Source organism: Danio rerio, chromosome 23 (genome assembly GCF_049306965.1).
Source record: "Danio rerio strain Tuebingen ecotype United States chromosome 23, GRCz12tu, whole genome shotgun sequence".
In the NCBI taxonomy this organism is placed as follows: Eukaryota; Metazoa; Chordata; class Actinopteri; order Cypriniformes; family Danionidae; genus Danio; species Danio rerio.
Window position 1 is genome coordinate 6,302,501 of NC_133198.1, and position 23,367 is coordinate 6,325,867.

Sequence of the window (23,367 nt, forward strand, 5' to 3'; positions counted from 1 at the left end):
CAGTAGTGTATAAATCTAAACATTACACAGCATGCTTACACAACGGGAGAGATGCAACAACAGGGGTGGGATCCAAATCAGGAGCAGACAGTAATACACTGATTATCCAAAGAGCAAATGATGAAACAGGCAATGAGATCGAGACAGGCTCTAAACAATCATTAAACAGTAGAAAGGGTCAAAACATGGCAAGTCAAGGAGTGATGTTTTTAAACAAATTTCGGGGGGAGCATGCGCAGAAGTTTCAGTATCGAATACGTCATTGACAATTATCCCATCATCAAATCAGTTTCTGAGCAACGCCTATATATACCAAAGCTGTCTTACCTGCAGCATCTCACGACTTTAGCATCCCTCCACCACCCCGTCACCTCACCTCTTGCATTACATTCCCGGGGGGAGCGTTCTGGGGCCGGGCTAGATACTTCGCTCGAATCCCAACTCCTCTTTGTTTCCTTATAAGGGGAATAACTCCTCGAGCTCAGAGCCCTCCCCCCGGACAGCACGCCAAATATGCTTTATACTTAAACGAATGCAAGTGTGAACTCGTGAAAAATGCTTTGTGTACACTTCAAGAAACAAGACTCAGCACTGCATGTGTGTGTGTGTGAATGATATATAGTCCATGTAATCAGTGTGGATAAACTGCATTAGTGAGTAATCAGAAGGTGAACTGAAATTGGTGTGTGAATGCAGGGCGTCATGGGATTTGTAGTTCAGGTAATTGACAGAGAGTGTTCTCCAGTGGTTTGCAAGGGATAACACTGCTGGCATCCATAACATCCATGTTAATACAGTCAGGTATTTCAAAGAATTTACTTCTGTTTAAAGATTACGAGAAATCTTGGTAGTGATCCTCATTAGATTTTCAGTACTACGCTCAATTACTTTTACTGCTTGTTCAAATTACTTATTTAATATGAGATAAACCAACTCAATTGTTTTATGTTCAATCCACTTAAATTTGTAAAAGCGATGAAGGTAATTTAATCAATTTGTGTTGGGAGAAAATGAAAGAATGTGTGGAACCCAGCATTTTTTTTACTGTGTAACATTAATAACAGTACTACTACAAGAATTAGCCTTGCTGTTTGTTTAAACTACTTATTTAAAATGAGTTGAAACACTACAAGGCCACACGTAGGCAACGTGGGTACCGCTGTCGCCTCACAGGAAGAAGGTCACTGGTTCAAGCCTCGGCTGGCTCAGTTGGCATTTCTGTGTTTTTTTTCTGTGCTCAGGATGCTCCAGTTTTGTTACGATCTGTGCTCTCTTACAAAGGCTCAGGATAGCAGGAATGATAAAAAACATGTTTTTATTAACAATGACGAACAGGGATGACTTACAAGGATGATGAATAAGAATGACGAACAGGATTGCCAACAGAATCAACAATCAATGACCAAACATTCATGACGAACAATACAGAAAGAGGAACTTACAACACAGGGACTTAAATGCAATGGACATGATTAAATTGATTACATACAGGGGAGAGATGCTCATGATACATTAACAAACGGCGGGAACTAGAACAAAGAGGTCATATGATGTAAACACGGAGCACATGGAACAACACAGAACCTTGCAGGTTTCCCCCACAATCCAAAGGTATAGGTCAGGAGTGTTCAAACTCGGTCCTGGAGCACCAGTGTCCTGCAGATTTTAGATCCAACTTGCCTAAACAAACATGCAAGGATGTTTCTAGAAAGGCTAGTAAGAGCTTGATTAGCTAGCCCAGGTGTCTGATTGGGGTTGGAACTAAACTTTGCAGGACACCGGCTCTCCAGGACCGATTTTGGACATGCCTGGTATAGGTGATTTGGGTAAGCTAAATTGGCCGTATATATGTGAGTTTAAGGGTGTTTCCTGTTGATGGGTTGCAGCTGGAAGGGCATCCGCTGTGTAAAGCTGCGGTCACACTGGGCTTTTCCTTCCATAGACTCCCATTCATACACGCGCGAATGCGTCAGACCGGAAACGCAGGGTCATGCGTTAAGTTTCGCATCACTTGACTGCGTGAGACCAATCGAGGATCAAAACATGACCTCTCTGGACAGAAATTGAAAACATTGAGAAAACACTTTTTTTTTTTTTTTTTTAATCCCGCCCCTTTTCTCAGCGGCATACGACAGAATTTCACACACACAAACTCTAGTGTGACCGTAGCTTTAAACATATGCTGGTTAAGTTGGTGGTTAATTCCGCTGTGGTGGCCCCTGATTAATAAGGGGGCTAAGCCAAAAAGAAATTTAATTAATCTATAAAACAATGAAATTATCTCTCTCTCTCTTTTTTTTTTTTTTTTTGGGTGAGAAACTTAAATGTTTTATGTTTAATCAACTCAATTTAGTTTAATAAATAAAATAAAAAATAGGTTAACTTAATTTCTTCACGTTGTCCCATTATTCTTTACTGTGTGTTCATAATACATTTTTAAAAACAAATAAAGTTAAACTCATCCGATACTTTTTCAAATGTAATTAGCATTAATGAAAACTTGCATAATTGCTTTCTAATGTATTACATTGAGTTTTTTGTTTTGCAGTGATGACTAAATACAGTAAAATGGGTTCAATTATCACAAAATTAAAGTCAAAGCAAACACAAAAACCCCAAAAACCTTAATGAAAGTCATTTCTTTCATTCTTTTCTTTTCATTCTTGGATGAAATATAACCTGGACGTGTTCTTAATGTTTTTGTGAGTTTCATTCAATGACTTTGTAGCTGATATGTGAACTTGCGAAAGTCATCAAATGAATCACTGTGGACAATTAGAGTCCTTGAGAAGCAATAACGCAGCACGGCGAATGCAAAGTGTCGATCGCACAGAGGATTTCCTCCCACACCGAACAAGAAAAGTTTGGCAGATGCCCTGAAGCAATTATCATTATGGAGAGCAGCGTTCATATCTAGACGCATCTCCGAAGGTTTGATTCGAGCTGCCAAACGAGTCCTCTGGAGAAAGTCCATTTCTGCTCCTTCTGTTCCTGGATCACTCGTCCTGATCCTGCCTATTTGTGCTCGCTAAAACTTTATCTGAGTCAAATGTGTCATTATAGTCAGTGAGCTTGTTGGCAAGACCGAATAGACAAAACTGACGTCCATTCTGCTGATTGCATCTGGTTATTCCTGGACATAAGAGACGACAGCTTTTTTTATTGTTATTTTTTTTTTGAGCCAGACTATTGTATTTGTATCTGTTTATTTGTTCGCATGTATTTACAATGGCAGATAAAACAGCAGGACTATCTCAGAGAGCTGTAAAATCAGTGTGAGTGCAGGGGAGATAATGGGTCCCATAAAAAGCGAAGTGTCTCTTGTCCTCTGAGCGGTGCGCATTCACCCCAGAGCAAAGACACGGACACAAGCTCCTCATTCACTGCCGCACATCTCTATCTCCCTCAGTGCAAACACAGCAGATACATCTCACCCTCAGCCAGTCTGCTGATCGTATCAGTGTGTTAAAGACACACCTGGGGGGGGAAAGCAGAGGGGAGGAATTGGCAGAAAAACATTGCATCATATTTTCAGACACTGACTTTAAATAAGCCTGAACTTATTAATGATTATCTAAATAGCTTTCATCGTAATTGCATCAGCATTGCGGTTTTGCCTGTCTAAAAATGCCATTTTTGCACTTAGAATGTTTTATACAGAAAATTGCTTTGTCTATTTTCAGCTGAAATAAACACTATGGGCCCTATCATACACCCGGCGCAATGTGTCGTAAGACGCAACTCAATTGCTATTTGCTACTTTCACCTCGGTGCAAGGGTCATTTTGAGGTGTTGCGCCACACTGTTTAAATAGCAAATGCATTTGCGCTCGTATATGCGCCTATAGGCGTTCTGGTCTAAAAAAGCAAGCGTGTTTTGGCGCGTTGCTATTTTGAGAAACTGTAAATAGTCTGATCTTTAGACCAGAACAAAGTCGGTCTATTTGTCTGGCGCAAAGTGCACCTGGCTTACACACTACAGACAAAATGCAGAGCAATACGCAAATATCTTTACATATGAAAAAGATATGATATATTAAGGATATATATGATAAGAGTATATAGGATATAAATATACATGATTAAACTATTACAAAACATATTAATTTCTAGCTATATTTCTAGCTATACTTTCTTCATCTCGGGAGACTTTTTCAGTTCATTCATAACAATTTGGTTTTGTATAATGTTATTATTATTAGCAGTATTATTAATTATATCCATGTTTATATTTGTTTTATTAAAAACAAGCTTAGATTTGTCCACCTGTCAGGTTTAAGACCATATGGGGCATAGCAGGTGTATTTGGAAATAACTCAGTATTTTGAACACACTTCGTTATCAATGTTAATTTATTCGTTTGCTGGAAATTAGAACTGAACTTAGAAATAGTTTTGAAACAAATCTTTGCGCTTAACAAACTAAATTAAATATTTATAGTCTAATTGATGTTTGTGCATAAAGGCTTCCCTATCCACGAGAGCAAAAGCGAAAGTGAACTTACTTTACGTCCTGTAAATAGCAAATGCGCTCATGACACGACACAGCTGGCTCTTAAAATTAATGAGAGATGAGACTCTAATTGGTTTATTCTCAAAACACACCTATAACTCATTAAGAAAATAAACTCAACCCTTTTAGACCATGTGCCATGGCGCAAAACGGATTTTCTCGTCCTTAAATTAGCAAGTATGGATTCTGACACGCGCTGAAAGCGTTTGCGCCCTGCGCTTCGCGTTTTGCGCATGGACCGTCAAAATAGAGCCCTATGAGCAATGACAGTTCTTTTCATGCAAATTATGATTACAAGGCACATTATTAATTAATGAAGGCTCCATTCCACATGTTATGATGTAAGAATAGACGGATTTCACAGGGCTGCCATTTTAAAAGCGAAAGTGAGGCTGAGGTGGGAAGAAACCTGGAAGTATCACCTGAAGTCAGAAAGGAACAGCATTCGCAATGGCGTATTGTTGTGTTCCTGGCTGTATATCTTATCAGCGAAGAGAAAGTGACACAAATTTCTAATTTCACTGCCTTCCGATTGACCCGAAGTAGCGTTCTAAATGGGTAGTAAAAATAAAAAGGGTTATCAGACCTCGTTTTCAGCTACATTAAGGGAAATGACACTAGTTGGATGATGTTTTCCTTCCCAAACACACGTTTTAGATGCCATTCATCAAACTCAAGTTAATGGACTAATTCTTTCAGTATATTAGACTTCCACAAAACAACACCTTTATTTATCAGGGGCTGCCCCAGCGGAATGAACTGACAACTTTTCCATTAAATGCTTTACAGAGTGGATGTCCTTCCAGCTGCAACCCAGTAATGGGAAACATTCATACGCACTCAAGCTTAAGATTTTATTTTCTTTATTTGTTTAATTTTTTTGTTTTGTATAATTTCTCTATTGTTTTCCTTTACTCTTTAACAGCAAGCCATTTGAAATTACCTTGGGATCATTTAGTCAGCCAATTTCCTTAGATCACAGGTCTTCTTTCTTCCACTGTGAATGGGTAATATCATATAATTGGACAGCTGTGGGCTGGATGCAAGCTGTTCAAACAAGTGCATTATTTGTCAGTATTTGTTAAATCTTGAAACTGATCCAGAATCTGAGTCACCCTCTTATAATGCCAGAAGCATCTAAATCATATCATGCATACTCCTTTAATCAATTCAGAGTTATTTCTCTGAAACTGTCAAAAGCTGAATGTAAAATGAAAATAATTTTCAGCTTATTTGTCTAGTAAACAAGTATCTATTTATGACCTACAGAATGCAGCTCAAATGAATAAATCAAACTGATAAATACTGACACTAAAAAAAAATATTATTTACTTACTACTATGCAAAAATCACTTTTTTAAAGCATTTAAACACAGTTTTGTGGCAACGGTCTGTGAATATAATCAGCTCCTAATAATAAAAATGTATTACTTTATATTTTTTTTTTTAATTCACACTTCATAAAACTTAAGAAACAATTAGTCTTTCTTTCTTAGTGTGTGTATGTGTGTCATCAGATAGAGAAAGCCCCGGCCATTAGTAAAAATCTCTCCCTCATTAGCATAGGACATTAGTCTTGTTTTTGAATCTGCCAGTATCCTGAAGTTCCTATGTGTTTGTAGGTGTTTTTAGCCTGGCCCTTTTGAAATGAGCAAACTCTACGTTGGGTTTTAAAGTAACCAATAGGGTGCAATTAGGAAGTAGGGTTTGTCTGCGGACTGCAAGACAGAGGCATAACATGAAGGGGCATAACTTAAAGGTATCGAGACCCATATTTTAAAACTATGTTGTCGGCAAGATGGCGCTGTACCCATCCCTGTTATTACCATCTACACCTACACCAACCCTAAACCCAACACTCACAGATATTAACATCACACCTACTCCACACCCATAGATATATACATTAGATGTCGCCTGGCCTATTGTTGTCTATTGGACGGAATGCATCAATAGTGCCGCCATCTTGCTACAGGGTAGCGCTCCTTTGAAATGAATGCGGGACCAAGGTACAGTGGAGGACTGTGGCCATCCAAAGCCAGAGATATACACATATACACATATATCTATGATCGAGAGTTTTCCTGGATGTTAGTATGTAATTTTTTTTTCTAATTACGAAAATTATAATTTTACATCACTTCTACATTGATGGATCAGTGACCGCACGGGCAATCCTGACAAAAAGCTTGTGTTTGTGTGTACAGAAATGTACTATTCACCCTCCCTGTTAAATTTAGTCTAATCTGTGTCCTGAAACACACCTCCTCTCCTGCTTTCACTTCTCATACTGACGGAGGGAGCGATTAGTTTGTGAATGAATCCCCCGAACGACTCTTTTACTAACGTTAGCCGACAATAATTCAAGTTTCTGGCAGTGCAGCATCTCATTGTCATATTTCCTTTGAATTGTTTGCTGATTTTATTCAACAAAACTAGCATAAGCCGAGTGTTTAGTGCGAGTTGGAGCTGCTTTGCCTTATGGTGAATGCAGTAAGTGACTGTTATCATCAATAACGTTACCTGATTAGAACAAAAGTTCAGAACATACAAAAACAGAAAAAAACGTAATATTACCTATGAAATGTTCTGCCTTTGTGCTTTGTTTTCTTTGTTTGCTTGTTACCACACCCTTAGACAGCGCTAAAGTCCCGCATCTTCACGTAATAACACTGTCTTGACTAGTGCGGTTGAATGACATTTGTCCTGGGAGCACTGTACCAATGTGGCGGCGCTATTGACGCATGCTCAGGGTCCCTATGCGATATCTAGTGTATATATCTATGCTCCACACCTAAACCCAAGTCTCAAAGTTACGGTTTTAACCTCTACACCTACACCTAAACCCAACCATCATAGTTATTAACGTTAACACCTACCCTAACCCTAAACCCAATCCTTACAGTTACTAACGTCTACAACGACCCTTAAAAAAAAAAGAAAAAAAAAACATTTTTTTGTGTCTCGGGAGGATATATCAAAACAAGGACAAATGAGAACCTTTCTGTCATAAACTATAGTGAAACAGCTTGTCGAAAGCTGCGATTAGATTACATACTGTACAGGAATAGAGAAAAGAGCACTCTTTAATTATCAGCTGTTAGTCAGCGCCCGCTGTTTTTTTTTTCCTGGTCATTTGCTGTGTGCTGTGTAAATGCAGACGATCGTATACTTTCAAGTCACTTTCAAAAGATGATGTAAGCAGGTCATCAAAAAATCGGATACAGTCACAAAATCGGAGTTGACCATCAAGATCTGCAGTGTAAATGCAGCCTTTTTGCCTTGATTTTTATAAGCTATTGGCTGTTTATTAGTACTTATCAAGTGCAATATTATTCTACATGGCTAATACCTAAACCTACTTTTTAAGGGGCAAAATAAGGAGTGTTTATTGAGCAAAATGTCATAGTTAATGGTTTATTAAAATTGAGAATTGTGCAAAAAAGCATCAATTTTTTCAGTGTTTAAATTTACACATTATAGAATAATTTCCAAATAATGTTAATTTCAATCATTTACGCCCCTTTAACACAACTCGAACTAACTTCTAATAACACTCATTTGCATGATTCATATTAAAACCATTTTCTTGTGTGCTATAATTTTGTACAGAGCCCGCATCTTGTTTTGTAACATCTAAAAGTGTTTTCGACATGCTGTTGAGAATCTTTAGGTGAGCAAACGAACGTCTGCTTGAGTGTGATTGTGAAAGAAAAAAATCTCAGAGCGTCAGATGCTTTCATTGAGATTCGCAGGTGCTGAAGTGTCATTAATCAGCCTGGTGTTGGAGAGTCTGCTGGCTGAATCTCTGACTCGCAGCGGCACTTTCTATCTGTCTTTGCATCTTTTCTTTTTGTTAGCGCTTCCTGCAGTCTGTCTGTGGGCCACTTGACTTATGCAATGTCAGATTGCATAACTCCTGCATGGCGCGTTTTTTGCCATGCATTCTCAGTGCAGGAATGGGCCCTTGAATAATAAAGCAGCTTATCCCATGAATTGTCAGCTTCATTAAATTATTCAAGCAACGCAATAGGTGCGGACAGGCTCTCCACCACTGGAGCAGAGAATTGAGGCTTGAGAAATGAGAAATCCATTCTGTTTGCCTATATCTCAGCGTTTTTAATGAAATCAGAGGGCTAAGTCTCATTTCATTATGTTTACCATTCTTCCACATTGGCGGACCGACCTTCATTATTTCATAAGAAAGTCTGAAGCTAGAGTTTGACTGTAGAATTTCAATTATTAATTCATACTAAAACCCCAGATATTTGTCTATTATTGAAGAAAAACTTCCATCTAAATTAACCTTTAGTAGAATAAAAACAATTTTACTATAAAATATTATATTCCCATATACAGTTAAAGTCAGAATTATTACCCCTCTTTGATTTTTTTTCTTTTTTTAAATATTTCCCAAATTATGTTTAACAGAGCAAGGAAATTTTTACAGTATGTCTGATAATATTTTTTCTTCTGTAGAAAGACTTATTTATTTTATTTTGTCAAAAATAAAAGCAGTTTTAAATTTTTTAAACACTATTTTAAGTACAAAATTATTACCCCCTTTAAGCTTTTATTTATTTATTTATTTGTTTGTTTATTTATTTTTTCGATAGTCTACAGAACAAACCATTATTATACCATTACACCAGACATTTACATCTGGACCACATACTAAATGGAATGATGGCCGGTCCACTCCTGTTTGTCAATCTGGGCCTTGAATAAGCCAAAGCAATACCACATATTAGCCAGAATTCAACCAAATTAACCAGAACTGACCCCATTCTGGGCTACAATTTGCTTTAAAATTATTATTATTATTATTATTATTATTATTATTAATATTATTGTTGTTTTTGTTGTTGTTTTGTATTGTATTGTATTGTATTGTTTGTCAATTAAAAACTCTCATTTTTGAGGCTGCTATGTTCCTCCAGACATGTTGGGAAAGTCTTCGAGAAATATGCCTTTTTTTCCACCAAGGCAACCCAGTGTGTTGTAATGTAATTGGGTAAACTGATAGTAAGTAGAGTTACTCAGACCAAAACAAAGACATACATTCTGATACGAAACACACATTTTCAGAACTTAGCATGTTCAGCTAGCAAATTTCTTAAATAACTGCAGAAATGTTATGGGATTCTTATGATTTAAAGAGTTAAAAACGTATACAGCACCATTAAGGGTGTATTTACATGACCGGGTGCTCCAGTTTCCTTCACAAGTCCAAAGACCTGTGGTATTCGGGAATTGGGTAAGCTAAATTGTCCCATGTGTATGTGTGTGAATGAGTGGCGATCCTGGATTAATAAAGAATGAAAAGAAAATGAATGAATGTCGCACACTTTTGATAGTCATAAATTTTCATGAAAGTTACCGTGTGGCATTTATTAGGAGGTTTGCTAAAGGTGCAACTGTTGTGCAGTGGAGGGTTTGTATCTGTAACAAACTATGAAAGTTTGCATTTATTGAAAAGTCTAAATAAATAAAGCTTATTGTCAATTCAACCACATGTACATGACATATAGAGAATCGAAATTACGTTACTCTCAGACCCTAGGTGCCCAACATATAATGTTAATACAAAAAGAGTTTTAAGAAAAAAATTACAATAAATACAATTATACGTTAATTGTAATCTAATATATACATGAGATGTACTCTAACGAACAATACAATACAATGACACTCAGGGCATATGGCAATGAGTGCAAACCAGAGTTGTACAGATTTAGGACAGTTTTTAGTGCAAAAAGGCTTGAAAAAGTAAGAATGATTATTAAATCCAAATGAAACAGTCTCTTAAAAGTAACTTTGCATCTTCAGTTTCGACTCAAACTACATAGAATAATGCACCAAAACGCCCAACCGAAACGTGCACTGGCACACTTCTTCCCATCTGGCCAGGGCCGGCCAACTGAACCGTGACTGGGCCCAATTCAGAGCACTTACACATTTCAACTGAAATGGGTGTCAAACATCCCAGGACATGGTTCACATAGCCTAGTGTGAGTACCCCCAATATACATGCACATAATGTCACAGTCTCCACAAAAGTGTGTTTTTGTAGTTTATGTATAGACAATAATGGTATAATTTGCTAAAACCTTTGAAATTTGAAGGTTTATATTTTCAGTCAACCAAAACACTTTTATTGTGTTGATTTAAAACAATCTACTTTATTTAAATTGTTTTCAACCACAATTAATAAGTAGGATAAATAAGATAAAGCCACAACCAAATCACCCTGCAGCCCAAGATCGGTTACTCACTGAAGCTAAGCAGGGCTGAGCCTGGTCAGTGGGAGACCACATGGGAAAGCTAGGTTGCTGTTGGAAGTGGTGCTTGAGAGGCCAGCAGGGGGCGCTCAACCTGTGGTCTGTGTGAGTCTTAATGCCCCAGTAAAAGTGAAGGGGACACTATACTGTCAGTGGGTGCCGTCTTTCTGATGAGACATTAAACTGAGGTCTTGACTCTTTATGATCATTACAAATATCATGGCACTTCTCGTAAAGAGTAAGGGTGTAACCCCGGTGTCCAGGCTAAAGTCCCTCAATCGACCCTTACGATCATGGCCTCCAAATCATCCCCATCCACCGAATTGGATCTATCACTGTCTCTCCAATCCACCAATAGCTGCCGCTTTTGTCCTGTGGCTGCCATCGCATGGATGCTGCACACTGGTGGTGTGGAAAGAGCCCCCCTCATAAAAGACCCCTCCTACACAATAAATGCACTATATATAAAAAACAAAAATACACATACACATTCCACTATTTTCAGGCTTTAGTCATCCACCGGGTAAATCTAATTTAATGACAAATAGCTTGTAACCTTTCACATTTTAGCTATGTTTTAATGATTGGGATCAGACTCCCACAGTGTCAGTCTATGCATAGTAGCAACATTGTTTGATGGAGCGAGTAAGTCATTTCATTCAGCACCTTTGAGAGACTCAGGAACAACTCATGACACTTATGTCATCTTAACTCTCTTCTTTCTCATCAGGGTTTCTGTTGGTGTAGGCATCAAGCATGAAGTGGAATGTGTTGAAGAAGAAGCCGGCGGCCATGGTGGGACCTGAGCCAACCGGTGCCAGTGCCCTGACAATGGCCCCTGCTGTTTCTACACCTGCAGACAACTCCACCGAGCACCAGGGTCCAGTCAGCAAGAATGACGTGTTTGGTGACATCAAAAACAAGTTCCTCAATGAGATGGACAAGCTTCCACGTGAGTTTCTGTCTACATATATGTGATATTTGTAGCATTGTTAAATCCAAAATGTTTCTCCAGCAACCAGAAACTGTAAGTCAACCTCAGAGATTCTGACTCTGCCGATAATTTGTGTTGCATGAACCATTTGTAACAGTAGTGTTATGCCTATAGAAACATCCTAACAGACACAGAGAGTCATCCTAGCAAAGCCCTTGCAACAATTTAAAGCAAAACCTCAACACCCTAGTGACTGCAGAGCAATGACCTTGACACTGTTCAGAGGAACCTAACAACTGCATAGCAACAACTCGAAACACATTAGCAATCCCTTAGCTCCTCTCAAAAACATCTTAGCATTTATCAACGCCCTACAACACCACCTAAAATGGCTTATAAAACAAACAGTACAATGAAGAAATCACTTGACAGTGGCCTTGAACCAGAACAACTTAGCAACTCTATTGAAACATATCAGAATAGACTTGCAATTCCCAAGCGACCATCAAACATCTTAGGCACTACCTAGTAGCACTATTCAAAACTACAATATGCTAGAACAGAGGTCTCAACTTTGTATCCGGGAACCCACTGTCTTTTAAAGTAAGGGTCTCCACATTTGATCCTGGAGGGCTGGTGTCATGCAGATTTTAGCTCCAAACCTAACCAAAAACATCTGAACCAGCTAATCAGGGTCTTACTTTGTATTTGAAATGTCCAGGCAGGTGTGTTTTGTGACTTCTGCTGTAGAGTTTAACTCACAGTCTTATGAAGCACATCTGAAGCAGCTAATCACACTCTTTTAGGTCATAAGAAATCATAAGGACAGTGACACTGAAGCAGATTGGAAGTAAACTTTTAAGGACAGAAAGCAGTGTTCAAACCTCTAAAGGTTCAGATACCGCCTAGAAATGGCCTAGGAATCATCCAAAGCAACATAACATGTACAGTACTGTACATTTACAGTTAAAACCAGAAGTTTGTATACACTCTAAAAAAAGGAACATAACCAATTTTTTTTTTTTAAATGTGTGATGGTAATTCATACTAAACGTTGACTATTTTAGGTCCGTTAGGATTACCTAAATCATTTACATTTGCTAAATGCCAGAATAAAGAGAGAATTTTATTTTTTAGCTTTGCTTCTAAACTCTATACCTTTGGTCAAATGTTTTGGGTACCCTTCCACAAGCTTCTCACAATAGTTTAAAAGAATTTTGACACATTCCTCCTGACAGAATTGGTGTAACTGAGTCAGATTTGTTGGCTGTCTTGCTCGCACAAGCTTTTTCAACTCTGCCGACAAATTTTCTATAGGATTGAGATCAGGGCTTTGTGATGGCCAAAACATTTACTCTGTTGTCCTTAAAGCACATTTTAACTAATTTGGCAGTATGTTTGAACCATGGTCTGTTTGGAAGACCCATTTGTGGCCAAGTTTTAATTTCCTGGCTGATGTCTTGAGATGTTGCTTTAGTATTTCTACATAATGTTCTTTCTTCATAATGCCATTTAAGCTGTGAAGTGGACCAGTCGCTCCTGCAGCAAAACAGCCACGCAACATGATGCTGCCACCCCCATACTGCGCAGTTGGGATGATGTTCCTAGGCTTGTATGCTTTCCCCTTTGTCATCCAAATGTAACACTGGTCATTATAGCCAAACAGTTCAATCTTAGCTCCATCAGACCACAGGACATATCTCCAAAATTAGATCCACCATTCTGTTAAGTTCAGCTCCAAACCTCACAACATAACCAACTAAATAAGATCTTAATGAATACATAATTATCACAAAGATATTTTGATACTAGGAACTCCAGGTCCTAGTAAAATTTAGATACTTTCTAACTGAACTGATAGATTACACCTACAGTAAAATTGCAACACTGACACTAGAAAGCAACTGTACCACCATACAAATGTACTACAGAAACCACTTACCCTAGAGCACTGTTCCCCAAGCACTATCTACTACTCTACACTTAAACACAGAACAAGTCATATCAGTATGTCTCTCCTCACCCACCATCAATGTGCCTCATCCACATGTATAGTGTGACGATAGTCACAGAGCAAAGGTACCAGTTCACTCACCACACACCAGCTATAAGTGAAGAGGCGAGACGATGTTAGAGTCAATCCAATGGATTGGGATTATTAGGATAAGGGCAAATGGGAGGATTTTGTCTAAGGGAACACCCCTACTCTTTATGGTGAGTCCCAGGAGATTTTAATGACCTCTGAGAGTTACTGGTGTAACTTCTTATCTAAAGAACAATGTTTCGTTCTTACAGTTTTAGTGTCAGCCCCTCACAAACGGCAGCCATATAAACAAACCAACAACAACCAACAGAAAAAGTGACTGACCTTACATTCTCATGTTGCTATTGAACACTATTCAGAATTTCTGCAAACCTTGTCTTTGTCAAGTCAGTTTAAATTTTGTTGTGCATCACAAATTGCATACTGATACATTATTAAATGAAAGTAAAACTGAAAGTGAAAGACCAGGGGCCTCATGTACTAAGACTTGTGTGGAAATCTTACTAAAACATTGCGTACGCACAAAGCTGTAAATGTGCGTACGCAGAAAAAAATTCAGATGTATGAAACACTGCGTACGCCGAATCTCACGCATATTCTTTTGTACATCCGAATGAACGTGAAACTGAGCGCAACATGCACGAGCACAAAACCCCTCCCTGCCTCCTCCCCCGTATGAATATGCTAATGACTATGCTAATGGCAAAACCCAACGAAAAAGCAATGGCAAAAGCAAGCAAAAAGAGAAACTTTGAACAGAATGTGAAATGGAGGTGCTGCTTTCGGAGGTAGACCAGAGAAAAGCTGTGTTATTTGCAAGTTTGTTCTCCGGAATTAACAACAAAAGAAAAAATAGAGTGGGAGAGTTTAGCTGATGCGGTTAACACAGTTGGGTCTGAACATCGCACTGAGTGCATTAAAAAAATAAATAATCTGGTTTATATCTGTAAAATGTTGCAGCACTCTTAATAGTCTCAGTGGCGCGCTCGTAAGACGCATGTGGTCATGTTTTGACACGTTCGAGCATGAACTCGGCTCGAATCCAGCGTCTGAACTCTTTCTTCTTTTTTTTCCCTGCTACATATCAGATTTTGCCAACTATTTATCACGAGAAAGACAAGTAGGAATCATCAATAAGTTCATATCAATAAGCATCATATTTTATTTGCACATTTATTGAATGGAAATGTTTCTGATTCACGCATGCAAATTCATCTTCAGAAAGTGTCTTTATAGCAATGTGCGTGCAGTAGATAGCTCAGATTACATTGGGAAAACAGGCGACTGCTGCAAATTGTGCTTTAATGTTTAGCTGGTCAACTGTATGGTATGGAAACCTTATTTACCTGCTAGATGAACACGTCTCATACAGCTGCCATTGCAAGGCTCAGACACTTTGTAGAGAGGAATTTAACACAACTGCCTCTAGGAGTCGCCAATGGAAATAAAACAGACACGCACAAAAAATGTGCGTACGCCTGCCAAAAAGCTGCCGTGAAGCTGCGCACATTCCCACGTTCAGTTCATTGTTAGTAAATCCAAACGTGAGCCATTCTGAGCGTGAAACCTGGCGTACGCAAAGTTTTTGTGCGTACGCAACGTTGATACATGAGGCCCTAGAGCAGTGGACAGCCATTGCAGCAGTTGGAGGATCAGTGCCTTACTCAAGGGACTTACATCAGCCATAGTATCAAGGGTAGAGTGCTGGCTATTCATTCCCATCTACAATCGTTGTTGGTGCCGGGGGTCGAACTTGCAACCTTTCAATCATGTCCAACTCTCTAACCTTTAGGCCAAATTATTCAACCAATAAAAAGCAGTGTGTAATGTCTAATGGTTGCAGATTTGCTCATGTAGTGGAGAGGGAGGTTGCTGAGGTAGGATTTTGTTTTAGGTTGTACACTTAAAACTCTCCTAAAGAGATGATTAGGGCACCTCCTAATGACAAATGCAGTTGTACTTTTGACTATGTGTTATGTACTATGTGTTAGTTTAGTGATTTATTTCACTAATTTAGCAACAATTAAATGTTGTCTTGAATTTTTTATTTGTAAAAAAGAAGTTTGAGCATATAAGTGCCGAGTCTAAAGCCTGGTTTATACTTCTGCGTCAAGTGACCGGCGTAACCCACGGCGCATGCAACGCGCGTAGCTGTGCATTTATACTTCTGCGCGCTGTCTCTGTTGGTCTGCATTAACACTTCCGAAACACTAGTTGGCAGTGAGGTGTAAATGTTCCTCTGTGTCGAGTTTCTTCGCTTCTGTTTTGCGTTTCCTGAACACTTCCTGGTTGTAGAAGTGACTCAAACTCGCTCATTTTGAGGCAGGAAACGGCGGACGTGCAACAACTTTAACTATGAGGTAAACACAAAACAAAACTTTCCATCCGGAGCTCCTTCACGGGACTCCACACTTATAAACAATCGAGATATATCCAGCTGCAGGCCCGCAGAACCACACACGTTTGAGGCACACACAATCTAGGACACACAATCTAGGCAAACCATATATGGTAACTTACTGTTTAGCATTATCGCCATCTATTGAATTTCACAAATATGGTTTCCCATTTCAGTCATTATTATTATTATATCGTAACGATCATTTTAACATCTCTGCAGTTTTTGAACTTAAATTATGTAAATAAAAATAATTGGTTAAAGAAACTTATGACTTTATTCATGTGTCCATATACACAAAGAAAACATAATAGACCGTCTAATTGTTGGATCAAGTGTAATAAACTAATTCAAGCTCTTAATATTATCATTCTTGGTATAAAAAGCAAACAATAATATGTCACTTTAAAATAAATTAGCCTACTATAGTTAACCATTTAATCAATATATATATAGTTATAAACTGATTTTCTTAACTGATTATAATTATAAGTTTATATATAAACTACTATATTTTACTAAACTGTCACTGTTAAAGCTGTTATATATATATATATATATATATATATATATATATATATATATATATATATATATATATATATATATAAATATATGTATGTGTGTGTGTGTGTGTTAACAATCATCAAATAGCTAATATATTAGTTTATAAACACTATTAAATCGCTTGAGTAAAATATTAATATAGTGTTATACATTTGTTACATGTAAAAAGATTTTTATTACATATAATGTATTATTGCCTATATTAACTTGCTATTATTTCCTTCACCATAAATTAATCCATTATATAAATTAAACCTGTCCAAATGAGATCATTCAGCAAGGCCAGCAAACGAGTATCTGCCATATTATTGTCAGATAATAATGACTGATCAGCTATAATGACTGATTAAAAACTGTTCACTCTATTATATTGAATGGCGAGTGGAAACAATGCTCCCCATTCGGCTGTCTCAATCGCAATATTTGTGAAATAAAGTAAAGTAAACACTATTGTTTATTGTGTACAATATTTATTAATCATATATAAATATATCGATGACGATGTCCAAAAAGACATTATAACTTTAACATCCGTCATAACCATATAAGGTTTGCCTAGATTGTGTGTCCTAGATTGTGTGTGCCTAAAACGTGTGTGGTTCTGCGGGCCTGCAGCTGGATATTATTGAAACAATCGCTCGCGCCATTCGCGCGGCTCTCGGTCCCGCCCCGACTCGTCAGCGCCACCAAGCCGACCAATCACAGAGCTTGCGCTACGCATCATTCCGACGTGTAGTTACATTTTTTGAGAGGTGCACGTCAGCAACGCCGACGGCCACGGCGAAGGGCTATGCGTCAGCGCCGTAGCACACGCCGGCGTTTGACGCTGAAGTATAAATCCGCCTTTAAAGTGTCAAATTCACAGCATCTCATTCGGGACACAACTTTTGTCTCACTGTTTCCAGAGCATAACTGAAGTGGCTATGACAAGCAGATCTAATTTCCTCTTCTATATATTGATCTAGGGCTAATAATTAAGACTTAGCTTTCTTAATGGCCATGATAGTCTAAATGTATATTTCCACACCTTGATGCTCCATCTTTGTCTGTGTTTCTCTCACTTTCAGTTCCTCCCTGGGCTATCATCGCCATTGCTATCGTTGCTGTGGTCCTCATTCTTACATGCTGTTTCTGCATCGTAAAAAAGACCTGCCTAAAGAAGAAAAAAGGCAAGAAGGGAAAGAAAGGCAAAGGTGACATGGGAATGAAGAACATGAAGGGAGGAGAGGTATGAACACCCAACACCTTCAATTTTATTAAGATTGTTCACCCCAAAAATGAAAACTGTATCATAATAGGTAATATTTGATGTTTCAGAGATGTGAGATGCAAAATGGTTATAGAGCATAAAATGGGGAGTAACAGTACACAAATTTGTATTAAAAAATAGTGTGGGTCATTTGATTTGGTATGCAGTAAGGCTGTGCAATATGACAATATAAAGTTGAAATCAGATTTATTAGCCCCTCTTTGAATTTGTTTTCCTTTTCAAACATTTTCCAAATGATGTTTAACAGAGCAAGGAAATTTTCACAGCATGTCTGATAATGTTTTTTCTTGTGGAGAAAGTCTTAATTGTTTTATTCCAGCTAGAATAAAATCAGTTATTCATTTTTAAACACCATTTTAAGGACAAAATTATTATCCCCTTTAAGCTTTTTTTTTTTTTTCCGATTATTATACAATAACTTCCCTCATTAACCTAACCTGCCTAGTTAACCTAATTAACCAAGTTAAGCCTTTAAATGCCACTATATAGAAGTGTCTTAAAAATATCTAGTCAAATATTTTTTACTGTCATCATGGAAAAGATTAAATATATCAGTTATTAGAGATTAGTTATTAAAACTTTTTTGTTTATAAATGTGTTGAAAAAATCTCTCTGTTAAACAGAAATTGGGGAAAAAATAAACAGGGGGGCTAATAATTCAAGGAGGCTAATAATTCTGACTTCAACTGTATATGGTATGCACAAAAAAGTCTGTTGTTTTATATTTTGCTCTATTGTTTATGTCATGGTGTCTCAAAATAGATTGTTTACAGTATTACTTTTTTATTATAATTTATATGAACGCAAAATTACATGTCATTACAGGGATGCAGACAGAAACTTGATTAACAGCCCTGTAAGAAAAAAGCATTGCTGAAAAAATAAATTTTCATTTAATTAAGAAATATTGTTTTCTAATTGGAAATAATTAGCTTTTGTGAAGGTTTAATATTTCATTAATATTTATTTTAGATTTCTACATTAATCAAACATTAGGCCTGAAGTTCCAAAGAACAATGAAATATAAGAACTAGGAAATATGAAACAAATATTTTTGAGTATATACTTTAATATGTAAAAAAAAAAAGAAGAAGAAGAATGAAAGTGTTTTACATGTGTTCAAAAAAAAAAAAAAAAAAAAAAATATATATATATATATATATATATATATATATATATATATATTTTTTTTTTATATATATATATATATATATATATATATATATATATATATATATATATATATATATATATGAACTATTATTTGATCAAATTTACACAAATGGTACTTTATCGTGATATATATTAGCATATGAGATGACATATCATGATATGAGATTTTTGTCATACTATTGTGGATTTGGTGTGATAGCATGCTGCTTTTCCACTACCAAGCCAATTATTTTCTTTGCTTAGCCTCTCCATTGAGTGTTAACGTGGGCCAGTTAGAACGAATATGGTTTCATTTTCTATTGTGGTGCTGAAAATTAGGCTCTTTGGAATGCAATACAAATGCGCCAGTCATTGCTTTGTTGCAATGATTAAATATTTCTGTTTTGGGCACTACTTTTTTATCTGATATTTACTTGACACAAATTAACACGAATAATATAGCACAAATAAACACAGCCATTTAACAAAAAAAAAAATTGAAATTGCTACAACAAAAGTGGTTACAAATTCTAATACTAACAGCACGGCTGCCTAGAAATCCGGGTCGAGAATGGTTTGTACTCCTGCCACACCATACCAGGCTCACTTGTGAACACAGCCATAACCATAACTGATTGTTCTTAGAACTCTATCAGCCGACAGTGGACAAGCTGCTAGAGAGAAGCGATTGCAAAGTCTAAGTGAAAACATCATACCTTATTTTTACTACTAGTTATAGCACCAAATAAACATACATGAACTTCAAGTCTCAATCATGAAAAGACGTCGGTTTATAAACACATTTACACTCAAGTCAATCAGTGTCTACAGTTTGTCAATAATCACAGTTTAATACAGTGTTTTCCAACTCTGTTCCCGAAGGCGCACCAACAGTACACATATTCAACCTCTTCAATCAAACACACATGAATCAACTCATCAGAACACTTGAAGAGACTCCCAAACTTGAATTGAATGGCTCAGATAAGGGAGACAAGCAAAATATGTACTCTTGGTGTGCCTCCAGGAACAGGGTTGGGAAACATTGGTTCAATAAAAAAGAAAAATGGAGGATTTTATGTATCATTCTTCCCTCTGCTGAACTGAAATTGTACCGAACCACCATTTTGTGTACTGTTATATACCTTGCACATATAGGCAAGATCCACAATTGTATTGAAATGCAATTGACTGAACTCAGAAGTTAACAGCTCACATTTTCTGAAAATTACAGAGGATTAAAAAGTAATGGCAGTTTTTAGTTTTGGGTGAACTACTCCTTAGACTGTGAACAGAAATATTAAAGTTTTTCCACTGCCTAATATCCGCCTGTGGCTAATGAGTTTAATAGGGTTCGCTACATGTCTAATCTGAATCTTTTATTTGTTTAAAGCTTTTGCTCGTGATATATTTAAACGACTCAGCAATCTCAAACACCAAAGCTGTCCGTTTTAAAAACGGCTGTGTTACTATCGCAGATATTCTTAATATAGCTTCTAGGTCAGGCAAATGGATGGTTGGTATGCTGGAACGATTTTTTAGCCATTTAATATTCATGGAATATAAAATATTCAGTGTTATACGTCATTTGCTGCCTGTAAAGCAGGAAAGCTACATGAAAGATTTCCCGCCACGTCATTTCATTTGCCTCGTTCGTATAATTTGGTTTCCGAAAAGATGTATGTGCTGTTAATCTCTTGTGCTTTTGTGTTAAAAATGACACATTTTCCAGCGACTGCACAGCAACACTAAATCTTTTTCATCTCTGTGTGGGAAATATAATAGCTGAATAGCTGAAGAGTTTTGCTATATTTGCAGTGTTGTGTCAGATCCCGCTGTGTGCCGTGTGTTTGCTATTGTGACAAGCTAATTTCCATTTGGCCATCGTTAAAGTTCTGCCTGTCGTTTCCTAATATATCATTTTCTATATAAATAATCTTGAGGAACTTTGTTGTGCACAAACTCCATCAAGGCAGGCTTGTTATTTATGGGAGACCAGGGGCTGTAGTAAGAGCTTATTCAATTCTAAATGTCTCCTAAATAATAAACATATTTGTCTTCTGGATTTTTGTATAAAGGCAAGATCCAGTATGATGTTTCTCAAACAGAATCATTGAATGTATTTTTCTAATTTTTCTCATTAAGTTCAATACAATAATGAAAATATTTGAATAAAATAAATTTATTTCCCAAAATAAATTAATATATTAATTTATATAAAAATAAATTTCCCAAAAGAAAATGCATGATTAATTATTAATTGTTTTATTTACATAAATAAAATACACGTTAGCTGAGAAAAAGAAAATAAAACATTTCTCATTTATTTAGTTGATTAACTTGATAAATATATATATATATATATATATATATATATATATATATATATATATATATATATATATATATATATATATAACTAAATCTGAAATTATATAAAACTAAATAGACACTTTTTAAACTAAAATATTCATTACATTTTGTTTATGTTTAACATACACTCACCTGCCACTTTATTAGGTACCAGGTTGGACCCACTTTTGCCTTCAGAACTGACTCAATCCTTTGCGTCATAGATTAAACAAGGTACTGGAAGTATTCTTCAGAGATGATAGCATCATGCAGTTGTTGCATATTTGTTGGCTGCACATCCATGATGCTAATCTCCCATTCCACCACATCCCGAAGGTGCTCTATTGGATTAAGATCTGGTGACTTTGAAGGCCATTTGAGTACAGTGAACTCATTGTCATGTTCAAGAAACCACTCTCAGATAACTCACCCTTTATAATATAGTGCATTATACTACTGGAAGTAGCTTTCAGAAGAAGGGTGCACTGTGGTCATAAAGGGATGTACATGGTCGGCAACAATACTCAGGTAGGCTGTGGCATTGACACAATGCTCAATTGGTACTATTGGGCCAAGAAAATACCCCCCACACCATTTCACCCCCAGTCTGAACCCTAGATACAAGACAGGATGGGTTCATGCTTTCATGTTGTTGATGCCAAATTCTGACTCCCATTCCAATGTTGCAGCAGAAATCAAGACTCATCAGACCAGGCAACATTTCAATCTTCTATTGACCAATTTTGGTGAGCCTGTACAAGTTGTAGCCTTGTATTCCTGTTCTTAGCTGACAGGAGTGGCACCCGATGTGGTCTTCTGCTGCTGTAGCCTATCCATCTCAAGGTTGAATGTGTTGCGCATTCACAGATGCTCTTCTGCAGACCTCGGTTGTAACGAGTGGTTGTTTGAGTTACTGTTGCTTTTCTATCAGCTCAAACCAGTCTGGCCATTCTCCTCTGACCTCTGGCATCAACAAGGCATTTGCGCCCACAGAACTGCCGTTCACTGGATATTTTCTCTCTTTCTGATCATTCTCTGTAAACCCTAGAGATGGTTGTTTGTTAAAATCCCAGTTGATCAGCAGTTTCTGAAATACTTCAGACCACCCTGTCTGACAACAACTATGCCACATAAAAGTCACTTAAATCACCTTTCTTCCCCATTCTGATGCTTGCCCTGCTGAAAAGTCCAGCTTAAACCAGCCTAGGCTGATTGGCTGGTTTTAGCTGGTCGACCAGGCTGGTTTTAGAGGGGTTTTCGCCATTTCCAGCCTGGTCTTAGTTGGTCAGGCTGGAAAATGACCAGCTAAATCTATCTAAAACCAGCTTGACCAGCCAGGTTTAAGGGAAATGACTGGACACCAGCCTGGAAATGGCCAAAACCCCTCTAAAACCAGCCTGGTTGACTAGCTAAAACCAGCCAACCAGCCTAGGCTGGTTTAATCTAGTTTTTCCAGTAAAGCGGTTTGAAGCAGATCATCTTGACCATGTCTACATGCCTAAATGCAGTTGATGCCATGTGATTGGCTGATTAGAAATTTGTTTATGAGCAGTTGTACCTAATAAAGTGGCTGGTGAGTGTATAAAACAAATGTATATTCAAGACAAGTTAACCATAACAAATAATTAAAAATATTAATTAAAAGGATTATAGTATGTAAAATATATTATAATATAATAAATATATAATATATAATAAATATATTATAATTGATCTTAAACAATTTAAGACTTTTTCAGTTAGACATGATTTGAAAAAACATACATTTTAGAAAGTATTTTTTCATTGTTAAAGTATTTTAAGAATCTATTCTTTGTATATTATGTTTATGTCTGTTTTTAAGTCAACATTATATTTA

At 37.0% G+C, this 23,367-nt stretch overlaps 2 protein-coding genes across 8 annotated transcripts in view; both read left to right on the plus strand.

Moving 5' to 3' along the window:
• zmp:0000001139 overlaps positions 1-23,367 on the plus strand; it is a 308,609-nt gene that overhangs the window by 128,754 nt on the left and 156,488 nt on the right. The window lies entirely within an intron of this gene.
• Positions 1-23,367, plus strand: part of syt2a (synaptotagmin IIa) — a 133,984-nt gene that overhangs the window by 81,277 nt on the left and 29,340 nt on the right. For all 7 annotated transcript variants that reach the window (XR_012398971.1, XM_021469891.3, XM_073939777.1 and 4 more), the window contains 2 exons: positions 11,523-11,744; positions 17,803-17,963. Coding sequence is in view for 6 of the 7 variants with exons in the window: in XM_021469891.3 (XP_021325566.1) it covers positions 11,549-11,744; positions 17,803-17,963 (357 nt within the window). In the remaining variant the exon portion in view is untranslated. The remainder of the gene's footprint in view (positions 1-11,522; positions 11,745-17,802; positions 17,964-23,367) is intronic.